General features: G+C 45.8%; 1 protein-coding gene across 4 annotated transcripts in view; it reads left to right on the top strand.

Annotated features, from left to right (window-relative positions):
- The window catches only part of ss18 (SS18 subunit of BAF chromatin remodeling complex), a 95,497-nt gene that overhangs the window by 32,138 nt on the left and 49,830 nt on the right, over positions 1–13,529 (top strand). For all 4 annotated transcript variants that reach the window (XM_068031112.1, XM_068031111.1, XM_068031109.1 and 1 more), the window contains exons 4-5: positions 6,686–6,839; positions 9,793–10,008. In XM_068031112.1, the coding sequence (XP_067887213.1) occupies positions 6,686–6,839; positions 9,793–10,008 (370 nt within the window). The remainder of the gene's footprint in view (positions 1–6,685; positions 6,840–9,792; positions 10,009–13,529) is intronic.

The following is a 13,529-nucleotide window of genomic DNA, read 5'->3' as shown; positions in this document are numbered from 1 at the left end:
CTGTCTCTCAGAATAGATTCCAATAATTTGCCCATTACTGAGGTTAGACTGACTGGCCTGTAATTATTCGGTCTCTCCCTCGCTTCCTTTTTAAACAGAGGTACCACGTTAGCAATTCTCCAATCCTCCAGCACCACACCTGTATCTAATGAGGACTGGAAAATGATGGTCAGATCTTCCACTATTTCTCCCCTCGCTTCTTTTAACAGCCTGGGGTACATTTCATCTGACCCTGGTGATTTATCAACTTTCAAGGATGCTCATCCCATTAATACTTCCTCTCTCCCAATGTTGATCACATCCAGCACTTCACACCCCTCTTCCTTCACTACAATATCTGCATCATCCCCCTCTTTTGTGAAGTCAGACTCAAAGTATTAATTAAGGACAATACCAACATCTTCAGCCCCTACCTTTTTTGGTCTTTTGTGGGCCTAGAGTAGCTCCAGGGATGAGGGACTTCAGTTATGTGGATGGACTGGAGAAGCTGGGATTTGTTCTCCTTGGAGCAGTGAATGTCAAAGAGATTTGATAGAGGTGTTCAAAATTATGAAGGGCTTAGATAGAGTAAATTAGAAAAACCTGTTTCCAGTGGCTGAATGGTTGTTAACCAGAGGGTACAGATTTAAGGTGATTAGCAAAAGAAACAGACATGACATGAGGAAAAACCTTTTTGTGTGATGAGTGGTTAGGAAAGGCAATGCACTGCCTGATGGGATGCTGGATACATTTTGAATAGTAGCCTTCAAAAGAGAATTGGGTAAATTTTTGAATGAGGAAATTGTGCAGGGATCTGGTGAAATGGAATATTTGGAATGCTCTATGGAGGAATCAGTGCAGACTCGATGCCTGAATGGCTGCCTTCTCTGCTGTAACCTTTTTTTAAAAAAAAAAACTATTTAAAATCTCCCCACAGCCTTCTCCACTGCAGTGGAAATTATCTGTGTATTGCAGGTATCCCCTCATTATTATAGTTTTGCATCTCTGGCTAAATGGACTCTGTACCTTCTCTATGGCACTTTGTCCTTTCTGCAATGTGTAGAATGGAATACCCACGGGAGGTGATGGCGTAGTGGTATTGTCACTGGACTAGTAACCCAGAGACCCAGGGTATTGCTCTGGGGACTTGGGTTCAAATCCACAGCAGAAGGTGGAGTTTGAATTTAATTAATAAATCTGGAATTAAAAAGCTATCTGAGGATATCTGCTGTCCTTACCTGGTCTGGCCTACATGTGACTCCAGACCCACAGCAATGTGGTTGACTCCAAACTGCCCTCTGAAATGACCTAGCAAGCCACTCAGTTGTATCTAACCGCTATGAAGTCAATAAAAAGAAAAGAAACCGGACGGACCACCCAGCATCGACCGAGGCACCGGAAATGACATCGGCAAACTCAGCCTTGTTGACCTTGCAAAGTGCTCCTTACTAACATCTGGGGGCTTGTGCCAAAGTTGGGAGAACTGTCCCACAGACTAGTCAAGCAACAGCCTGACATTGTCTATCAGGTATGATTCCGTGAGTATGACTATGTCCCAGACACTGCCATCACCATCCCCGGGTATGTCCTGTCCCACCGGCAGGACAGACCCAGCAGAGGTGGCAGCACAGTGGTATACAGTAGGGAGGGAGTTGCCCTGGGAGTCCTCAACATCGACTCCGGACCCCATGAAGTCTCATGGCATCAGATCAAACATGGACAAGGAAACCTCCTGCTGATTACCACCTACCACCCTCCCTCAGCTGATGAGTCAGTACACCTCCATGTTGAACAGCACTTGGAGGAAGCACTGAGGGTGGCAAGGGCACAGAATGTACTCGGGGTGGGGGACTTCAATGTCCATCACCAAGAGTGGCTCGGAAGCACCACTGCTGACTGAGCTGGAAGAGTCCTGAAGGACATAGCTGTTCGACTGGGTATGCAGCAGGTGGTGAGGGAACCAACAAGAGGGGAAAACCTACTTGACCTCGTCCTCACCAGTCTGCCTGCCGCAGATGCATCTGTCCGTGACAGCATTGTTAGGAGTGATCACCACAGAGCTTGTGGAGACAAAGTCCCATCTTCACATTGAGGATACCGACCATTGTGTTGTGTGGCACTGTCACCGTGCTAAATGGGATAGATTTCGAACAGATCTAGCAATGCAAAACTGGGCATCCATAAGGCGCTGTGGACCATCAGCAGCAGCAGAATTGTACTCAACCACAATCTATAACCTCATGGCCTGGCATATCCCCCACTCTACCATTACCATCAAGCCAGGAGACCAACCCTGGTTCAATGAAGAGTGCAGGCGGGCATGCCAGGAGCAGCACCAGGCATACCTCAAAATGAGGTGTCAACCTGGTGAAGCTACAACCCAGGACTATCTGCATGCCAAACTGCATAAGCAGCATGCAATAGACAGAGCTAAGCGATCCCATAATCAACGGATCAGATCTAAGCTCTGCAGTCCTGCCACATCCAGCCGTGAATGGTGGTGGACAATTAAACAACTAACTGGAGGAGGTGGCTCGATAAATATACCCATCCTCCATGATGGGGGATCCCAGCACATCAGTGCGAAAGATAAGGCATAAGCACTTGCAACCATCTTCAGCCAGAAGTGTCGAGTTGATGCACTCTCTTGAAGTCCCCAGCATCACAGATGCCAGAGGTCAGCCAATTCGATTCACTCTGCGACATATCAAGAAACGACTGAAGGCACAGGATACTCCAAACGCTCTGGGCCCTGACAACATTCCGGCAATAGTACTGAAGACCTGTGCTCCAGAACTTGCCGCACCCCTAGCCATGCTGTTCCAGTACAGCTACAACACTGGCATCTACCCTGCAATGTGGAAAGTTGCCCAGGTATGTCCTGTACACAAAAAGCAGGACATGTACGACCCGGCCGATTACTGCCCTATCAGCCTACTCTCAATCATCAGTAAAGTGATGGAAGGTGTCATCAACAGTGCCATCAAGCAGCACTTGCTTAGCAATAACCTGCTCAGTTTGCGTTCCGCCAGGGCCACTCAGCTCCTGACCTCATTACAGCCTTGGTTCAAACATGGACAAAAGAGCTGAACTCGAGGTGAGCTGAGAGTGACTGCCCTTGACACTGAGGCAGCATTTGACCGCGTATGGCATCAAGGAGCCCTCGTCAATGGGAATCGGGGGAAAAACCTCTGCTGGCTGGAGTCAAACCTAGCGCAAAGGAAGATGGATGTGGTTGTTGGAGGCCAATCATCTGAGCTCCAGGACATCACTGCAGGAGTTCAGGGTAGTGTCCTCGGCCCAACCATCTTCAGCTGCTTCATCAATGACCTTCCTTCAATCATAAGGTCAGAAGTGGGGATGTTCGCTGATTGCACAATGTTCAGCACCATTCGCGACTCCTCAGATACTGAAGCAGTCTGTGTAGAAGTGCAGCAAGACTTGGACCACATCCAGACTTGGGCTGATAAGTGGCAAGTAACATTCGTGCCGCACAAGTGCCAGGCAATGACCATCTCCAGCAAGAGAGAATCTAACCATCTCTTCTTGACATTCAATGGCATTACCATCGCTGAAACCCCCTCTATCAACATAGACCAGAAACTGACCTGGAGTAGCCATATAAATACCGTGGCTACAAGAGCAGGTCAGAGGCTGGGAATCCTGTGGCGAGTAACTCACCTGACTCCCCAAAGCCTGTCCACCATCTACAAGGCACAAGTCAGGAGTGTGATGGAATACTCTCCACTTGCCTGGATGGGTGCAGCTCCAACAACACTCAAGAAGCTCAACACCATCCAGGACAAAGCAGCCTCTTGATTGACACCCCATCTACAAACATTCACTCCCTCCACCACCTTCGCACAGTGGCAGCAGTGTGTACCATCTAGAAGATGCAAGGCTCCTTAGACAGCAATTTCCAAACCCGTGACCTCTACCAACTCGAAGGACAAGGGCAGCAAATGCATGATACCACCACCACCACCTGCAAGTTCCCCTCCAAGTCACGCACCGTCCTGACTTGGAACTATATCGCCGTTCCTTCACCGTTGCTGGGTCAAAATGCTGGAACTCCCTTCCTAACAGCACTGTGGGTGTACCTACCTCACATGGACTGCAGTGGTTCAAGAAGGCAGCTCTCCACCACCACCTCTAGGGCAATTCGGGATGGGCAATAAATGCTGGCCTGGACCGCGACGCCCACATCCCATCAATGAATAAAAAAAGACTTGTGGTCTAACCAATGTTTTATCCAGGTATGGAGTACAAAGCTGAGTAAATTTGTTTTCAGTTGTACAGAGCCTTGATCAGACCCTATCTGAAATACTGCCTTCAGCTTCGGACACCAAATTCGAATTTATGCAGTTATTTTGATGAGAAACTGTTGCCACTGGCAAGACGATCAGTAATGAGAGGAACCGAATTTAAGATAATTGGAAGAAAGACGGCAGAGATTTTTTTTTACTGCAGCATGCTGTGATCTGGAATGCGCTGCCTGAAAGGGCGTTGGAAGCAGATTCGATAGTAACTTTCAAAAGGGAATTGGGTAAATTGAAAGGGAAATCTTTGTCAGGCTATAGGGAAAGAGCAGGGGAGTGGGATTATTTGGATAGCGCTTTCGATGAGCTGTTACAGGCACGATGGGCCGAATGGTGACCTCCTGTGTTTTCTAACTCCGTGAAACCTCAAAAAATCTATATTGACCTTGGAGGGGGCACAGTGCAGTTTCACCAGAATTATACCGGGGTTAAAGGTGTTACGAGCCGGAGTGATTTAAATTATGAAGGCAGGTTGCATAGACTATCCTTGTATTCCCTTGTGTTTAGCAGATTGAGGGGTAATCTAATCACTATATTTAATATGATAAACACATTCAATAGGCTAGGTCGAGAGAAACTGTATCCTCTGGTGTGGGGAGTTCAGAATAAGCCAGCATAACCTCAAAATTAGAGCTAGGACATTCAAGATTAAAATCCAAAAGACATTTGAACACAAAGCGGTTGTGGAAATGGGGAGCACTCTATCCCTGAAATGCTCTGGTTGTTGGGAGTCAATTGAAATTTGCAAGACTGTGATTGGCAGATTTTTGTCTAATTTGGAGCAAAAGCGGGTTAATGGCGTCAAGATGCAGATCAGCCATTGTCGAATGGTGGTAGAGGCTGGAGGGGCTGAATGGTCTACTCTTGTCCGTATGTTCCTTCACCAGGAGGTTGAGAGGCCTCAATAAGCAGAAATAAATACAATTTAATGACTTTAAGGAGGTGTAAACAGTTGAAACTACTCAGAATAGCTGACCGGCTTAATACGGTTTAAGCTGCAACTTTGCAGTTGAAGTCTATGAAAATTACCTAGGAATAGGAAGAGGCCCTTCAGCCCCTCAAACCCAATCTGTTCCCCCATTCAATTAGCTCATGACTGATTATCTTATCTTCGTTTACCTGCCTTGGTCCGGCATCTTAACATCCTCACCTAACAAAAATCTTGGGAATCTCAAAGGTTTGAAATTTTTAATTGCCCTCCGGCCTCAACAGCTTTTTGGGGGAAGAGAGTTCCAGATTTCCATTACCTTTTGTGTGCTGAAGTGCTTCCTGACATCACCCCTGAACTGCTTAGCTCTAATTTTAAGGTTATGTCCCCTTAGAAACATAGAAAGTAGGCGCAGGATTAGGCCATTCGGCCCTTCGGGCCTGCTCCGCCATTCAAACAAGATCATGGCTGATCGTCTAATTCAGTACCCTGTTCCTGCTTTTTCCCCATATCCCTTGATCCCTTTGGTATTAAGCAATATATCTATCCCCTTGTTGATTATATTTAATGATTTGACCTCCACTGCCTTCTGTGGTTGAGAATTCTGCAGGTTTGCCATCCTCTGAGTGAAGAAATGTCTCCCCATCTCAGTTCTAAATGGCATACCCAGTGTCCTGAGACTGTGACCCCTGGTTCTGGACTCCTCAGCCATCAGGAACATCCTCCCTGCAACTAGCCTGTCTAGTCCTGTTAGAATTTTATAGGTTTCTAATGAGATCCCCTCTCAATCTCTCAGGAGAGACCCAATCTCTCCTCATACGCCAATCCTGCCATCCCAGGAATCAGCCTAGTAAATCTTCTTTGCACTCCCTCCATGGCAAGAACATCCTTCGTCAGATAAGGAGCCCAAAACTGCACGCAATACTCCAGATGTGGTCTCACCAAGGCCCTGTATTACTACAGTAAGACATCCTTGCTCCTGTACTCAAATCCTCTTGTGATGAAGGCCAACATACCATTCGCCTTCCTGATTGCTTTCTGCACCTGAATGCTTGCTTTCAGCATCTGTTGAACAAGGACACCTAGGTCTTGTTGCACCTCCCTCTTTCCCAATCTGTCGCCATTGAGATAATCTGCCTTTCTGGACTTGCCTGCTAGAGGAAATAGTTTCTCTCTATCTACCCTATTGACTCCTTTAGTCATCTTAAACACTTCAATTAGATCACCTCTTAATCTTCAACACTCAAGGGACTACAAGCCTGGTCAATGCAACCTGTCCTCATTTCTCTGGGGCTCAAATGGTTAAATAATTAGTGTCACTTGGCCCTAAACAGGTGCCTATGCAGGATAAGCAGGGACGGTGTGAGAGTTGGGGGCTGTAACTACTTGCTTGTGAGTGTGTAAACAGGAACGATTCTTGAGTTTTCAGTTCATTTCATACTTCTCTATTCTGTTTTAGCCTCCCACACAGACCATGCCGATGGGACCAGGGGGAATGACCCAGAGTGGAATGACCCAGCTCCCTCACGGACATGCCATGGCCATGGACAGTATGGTAGGAGGAGGTCCCCCTGCCTCTCACATGCAGAGCCAGATGAACGGGCAGATGCCTGGTGAGTTTCTCTCGTGTGCCATTAAGCGTCAGTGTTACTGAGCAACTGGGGCAAACTGCTTCATGTCCTCTTGAAGAGAAGTCTTGTGTCCGAGGGTTCCAGAACCTTCTGGAACATGGTTTGATGTTGATCAAGCTTCCCTCCAGCTTGACTTTAACTCAGGCAAAACATGTATAAGCATAATTTTTAAAATTTCATCTTTGAGATGTGAATGTCGCTGGTAAGGCCAACCTTTAATGTCCATCCCTTCTCAGGGGCAATTATGAATGGACATTAAATGCTGGCCTTGCCAATGGCACTCACATCCCAGGATTGAATTGAAAGAAACCAGAGCCGGCTGACCATTTTTGGATGAGATGTAAGGTGAAAGGTTTGTACAGGTTCTGATAGGGTTGTGTTGTTAGCGCCTCGCTACAATCCTGCAGCATCGAGGGATTGTAAAAACCAAAAAGATTGTAAAAACCAAAAAGGTTCATACCTGGGAGACTTCAGTTATGTGGAGAGACTGGGGAAACTGGGATTGTTCTCAGAGTTGAGAAAGTTAAGGGGAGATTTAATAAAGATGTTCCAAATTATGAAGGGTTTTGGTAGAGTAAATAAGGAGGGTCAGTAACCAGAGAGACAGATTTAAAATAATGGCAGAAGAACCAGAGGGGAGGGAAAGAGAATTTTTTTTTTCTTTTTTTTTACACACGGTGAGTTGTTGTGATCTGGAACGCGCTGCCTAATAGGGCGGTGGAAGCCGATTCAATAGTAACTTTCAAAAGACGATTGGATAAATAGTTGAAAAGGCAAAATTTGCCAGGCTGCAGGGAAAGAGCAGCGGGGAGCTGAATTAATTGGATTGCTCTTTCAAAGAGCTGGCACAGGCATGTTGGGCTGAATGGCCTCCTTCTGTGCTGTAATTGAATTAAGTTTCTCCCCATCTCTCTTAAAGGCACTGATTTGTTTTACGCAGGGACTGCAGTCATCCAGGTAGCCAGTTTACATGTGTGAACGCACAGTGAATGTCAAACAGGTGATCCCACTTCAGGGAACATCATCACTGAGCCCAATCTCAATCTCTGTACATGCATACACCTTCCCCGAGGGGGGGAGGTTGAGTTACTCTATGGTAACAAAGAACAGTGGCTGTCTGCATTTTGTTTCTTGTAGTACACCCTTACTACATCCAGTACTGTATGAGTAAGGTCATTGACCCAGGACTATCCTTGTCCACTGGCTCATAGTCCAGGACATCACTGCAGGAGTTCCTCAGGGTAGTGTCCTAGGACCAACCATCTTCAGCTACTTCATCAATGACCTTCCTTCACCCATAAAGTCAGCAGTGGGGATGTTCGCTGATGATTGCACAATGTTCAACACCAATTTAAGGTGATTGGAAAAAGCCAAAGGCAGCGTGAAAAATTGTTATGACCTGGAATTCACTGCCTGGGAGTGTGGTGGAGGCAGATTGAATTGTGGTTTTCAAAAAGGGAATTGGATAATTATATAACAATCTCAAACAAGAGAGAATCTAACCAACTCCCCTTGGAGGCATTACCATTGCTGAATTCCCAACTATCAGTGTTCTGAGGGGTGGGGTGGTGTGGTCACCATTCAACATAAACTGAACTGGACCAGCCACACACACACCGTGGCTACAAGAGCAGGTCCGAGTCTGGGAATTCTGTGGCGAATAACTCATCTCCTGGATCCCCAGTGCTTGTCCACCATCTACAAGTCAGGAGTGTGATGGAACACTCTCCACTTGCCTGGATGGGTGCAGCTCCAACAACACTCGAGAAGCTTGACACCATCCAGGATAAAACAGCCCACTTGATTGGCACCCAATCTACCACCTTTAATATTCACTCCCTCCACCAGTACCATCTACAAGATGCACTGCAGCAACGCACCAAGGCTCCTTCGACAGCACCTTCCAAACCCGCAACCTCTACCACCCAGAAGGAGAAGGGCAGCAGATGCATGGGAACACCACCACCTGCGAGTTCCCCTCCAAGCCACACACCATCCTGACTTGGAACTATATCGCCGTTCCTTCACTGTCACTGAGTCAGAATCCTGGAACTCCCTTCCTAACAGCTCTGTGGGTGTACCTACACTCCAAGGACTGCAGCAGTTCAATAAGGCAGCTTCTCGAGGGCAACAAATGCTGGCTAGCCAAATTTAAAAAAAAAACAACTCAGCGCAGCGTCCAAGTGTGGTCCAGCCACCTTTTTGAAATGGTTAAAAATCGGTTTGAGTTTAATGTCAGAATGTTTACAATAGCAGGGCTCGCCCTTCCTCGCACTCCCTCTTTTCTCACTAATTGGATTAGGAAATGTAGTGAAAAGATTTAACAGGGTCAGGATTGTGCCAGTGAGAGTTTGTGTGGACCTTTAACTATTGCTTTTAATGTAGAGCCTGTCATTATGACACACAGAAGAAGGCCATTTGACCTATCGAAAACATGCCGTCTCTTTGTACAGCAATCCAGTCAGTCCCATTCCCGTGCTCCAACCGTAGCCTTGCACGTTTATTTCCCTCGAGTGCCCATCCAATTTCTTTTTGAAGTCATTGACGTCTCCGCTTCCACCACCCTCGTAGGCAGCGAATTCCACGCGCTGCTTTTTTAAAAAAAAAAACTTTGTCACATTCCCCCTGCATCTCTTGTCCAAAACTTTAAATCTAGTCTCTATCATCAGTTAATGGGAGCAGCTTTTCTTAGTCTACCTTGTAATCTGAGTGATAGGTATTGCTAAAGGTTTACGAGTGTGAAGTGAACTGCGAGTATCCATATTCAGATTGGTCTTCAGGCTGGGTTATCCTTCAACCTATGACTTTGGGACTCTGACAGTAAAATGCGCGAGTGATTTTAACTACACACCTGTACAAACACATTACTTTTGAAGGCTGGGGAAATAATTGGTTTCTGTAATATCTGTTTGTTTGTTCGTTCCAAATCTGCCAGGACCAAATCACATGCCAGTTCAAGGACCAGGCCAACCCAGTATGGCGAGTGCCTCTGTGAACATGCCAACGAGTAGCCATGGTTCCATGGGAGGTTACAGTCATTCAGTGCCATCGTCGCAGGGTATGTCAGTGCAGAACCAGATGAGTATGAACCCAGGACAGTCTATGGGTAACTATGGCCCCCGAACAAACATCAACATGCAGCCAAACCAAGGTACTTAAAATGCTTGTGCAATTTTCATTTGTATAGCATCTTTAATGTAGCAAAAACATCCCAAAGTGCTTCACAGGCATGATTATTGGCTTTAAACTAAGAAGTGCAGACGAGGGATCAAGTGAGGGAAGATGTGGTAAATTAAAGAGAGGACAAGGCAAGAGAGCAAGGTAGCAATGAGAGGGAACATTTGGCGGCACAGTGGCGCAGTGGTTAGCACCGCAGCCTCACAGCTTCAGGGACCCGGGTTCGATTCTGGGCACTGCCTGTGTGGAGTTTGCAAGTTCTCCCTGTGTCTGCGTGGGTTTTCTCCGGGTGCTCCGGTTTCCTTCCACAAGCCAAAAGACTTGCAGGTTGACAGGTAAGTTGGCCATTATAAATTGTCACTAGTATAGGTAGGTGGTAGGGAAATATAGGGACAGATGGGGATGTTTGGTAGGAATATGGGATTAGCATAGGATTAGTATAAATGGGTGGTTGATGGTCGGCACAGACTCGGTGGGCCGAAGGGCCTGTTTCAGTGCTGTATCTCTAATCTAATCTAATCTAAGTGTGGCAGGAAGGGACAGGGCATACAAACCTAAGAGTGTGTCAACGGGTAAGGCTAGAGGTTGAGAAAATAAAAAGACGGAATTAAAGGCAGTCTATCTGAATGGACACAGCATTCGCAACAAGGTAGATGAATTGATGGCGCAAATTTTGGTAAACAGGTATGATCTAGTTACGGAGACATGGCTGTAGGGAGACTAAGACTGGGAACTGGATGTCCAAGGATTTTCAGCATTTAGGAAGGATAGGCAAAAAGGAAAAGGAGGTAGGGTAGCGCTGTTAATAAAGAATGTGATCAGTACGTTAGTGAGAGAGGAATCTTGGATCAGAAAAGCAAGATATGCAATCAGTTTGGATGGTGTTAAAGAGCAAGGGGCAGCAAACATTGGTATGGGTTGTAAATCAGGCACAGTATAAACCAGGAAAATAGAGCTGCATGTAACAAGGGTAATACAGTAATCATGGGGGACCTCAATCTACATATAGACTGGGTAAACCTAATTAGCACTAATGCTGTAGAGGATGAATTCCTGGAATGTATACCAGATGGTTTCTAGAACAGTATGTTGAGGAACCAACTCGAGGACGGGCTATTTTAGATCTAGTGTTGTGCAATGAGAAAGGAGTAATTAATAATCTCTCTGTAAAGGAGCCTCTAGGGAAGAGTGACCATAATGTGAAAGAATTTTGTATTAAGTTTGAAACTGAAGTAGTTCAATCCAAAACTAGGGTCTTCAATCTAAACAAAGGAAACTATGAAAGGGTGAGCGGCAAATTGGCTGTGGTAGATTGGGAAACTACATTAAAAGATATGATGGTAGACACATAATGGCTAGCATTTAAAGAATTAATACATGCTTTACAGCAAATTTATGTTCCTTTTGAGGCATAAAAACTCAGCAGGACAGGTGATCCGACCATGGCTAACGACAAGTTTAAGATTGTATCAGATCAAAGGAAGAGGCTTATAAAGTTGCCAAAAAAGTCGTAAGCCTCGGGATTGGAAGCATTTTATAATTTAGTAAAGGAGGACTAAGAAACCGATAGAAGATAGTATATGAAAGTAAACTAGCGAGATCCATAATAATGGACTGTAAAAGCTTCTACAGGTATGTAAAAAGGAAAGGAATACCAAGGACAAATGTTGGCCCACCACAGGCAGAGACGGGAATTTATAATGGGGAATAAGGCGGAGAAACTAAACCAATACTTTGTGTCTGTCTTCATGGAGGAAGATACAAAAAAATTCCTAGAAATACTAGAGAACGAAGGGACTAGCGATAATGAGGAACTGAAATAAATTAGTATTAGTAAAAAAGTAGTACTGAAGAAATTAATGGGACTGAAAGTTGATAAATCCCTGGGACCTGATGATCAACATCCCAGAGGGTTGGAAGAGGTGGCTGTAGAGATAGTGGATGCTTTGGTGATCATCTTCCAAAATTGTATAGATTCTGGAATGGTTCTTGCAGATTGGAAGGTAACAAATGTAACGCCATTATTTATGCAAGGAGGGAGAGAGAAAACAGGGAACTACAGACCTGTTAGCCTGACATCAGTAGTAGGGAAAATGCTAGAAGCTATTACAAAGGATGTGATAACTGGACACTAAGGTAATAGTAGGATTGGGTAGAGTCCACATGGATTTATGAAAGGCAAATCATGTTTGACAAACCTGTTGGAGTTTTTTAAGGACATAACTGACAGTATAGATAAGGGGAAACCAGTGGATGTGGTGTATTTGGATTTTCAGAAGGCTTTCACTCGTGTCCCATGAAGCAGTCCGTGTAGAAATGCAGCAAGACCTGGACAATATCCAGGCTTGGGCTGATAAGTGGCAAGTAACAGTCATGCTACACATGTGCCAGGCAATGACCATCTCCCCTTGACATTCAATGGCATTACCATCGCTGAATCCTCCACTATCAACATCCTAGTGGCTGCCATTGACCAGAAACTGAACTGGAGTAGCCATACAGGGCACTGGTGAGACCACATCTGGAGTACTGTGTACAGCACTGGTCTCCTTATTTAAGGCAGGATATAAATGCGTTGGAGGCAGTACAGAGAAGGTTTATTAGACTAATACCTGGAACGGGGGGGGCCTGTCTTACGAGGAAAGATTGGACAGGCTAGGCTTGTATCCACTGGAATTTAGAAGCTTGATTGAAACATAGAAGATCCTGAGGGGTCTTGACAGGGTGGATGCGGAAAGGATGTTTCCCCTTGTGGGAGAATCTCGAACTAGGGGTCATTGTTTAAAAATAAGGGGTCACCCATTTAAGACAGAGATGAGGAGAAATATTTTCTCTGAGGGTCGTGAGTCTTTGGAATTCTCTTCCTCAAAAGGCGGTGGAAGCAGAGTCTTTGAATATTTTTAAGGCAGAGGTAGATAGATTCTTGATGATCAAGGGGGTGGAAGGTTATTGGGGGTAGGTGGAAATTTGGAGTAATCAGTTCAGTCATGAACTTATTGAATGGCAGAGCAGGCTCGAGGGGTCGAGTGGCCTACTCCTGTTCCTAATTCGTATGTTCATATATAATACCATGGCTACAAGAGCAGGTCAGAGGCTAGGAATCCTGTGGCAAGTAACTCACCTCCTGATTCCCCAAAGCCTGTCGACCATCTACAGGGCACAAGTCAGGAGTGTGATGGAATACTCTCCACTTGCCTGGATGGGTGCAGCTCCAACAACACTCAAGAAGCTCAACACCATCCAGGACAAAGCAGTCCACTTGATTGGTACCCCATCCACCAACATTCACTCCCTCCACCACCGACGCACAGTGGCAGCAGTGTGTACCATCTCCAAGATGCACTGCAGCAACTCACCAAGGCTCCTTAGCCAGCACCTTCCAAACCCGCAACCTCTACCCACTAGAAGGACAAGGGCAGCAAATGCATGGCAACACCACCACCTGCAAGTTCCCCTCCAAGTCACGCACCGTCCTGATTTGGAACTACATTGCCG

Source organism: Heterodontus francisci, chromosome 5 (genome assembly GCF_036365525.1).
Source record: "Heterodontus francisci isolate sHetFra1 chromosome 5, sHetFra1.hap1, whole genome shotgun sequence".
NCBI classification, from domain to species: domain Eukaryota; kingdom Metazoa; phylum Chordata; class Chondrichthyes; order Heterodontiformes; family Heterodontidae; genus Heterodontus; species Heterodontus francisci.
The sequence above is the reverse complement of the archived record's forward strand: the minus strand, read 5'-3'. Positions and strand labels throughout refer to the sequence as shown.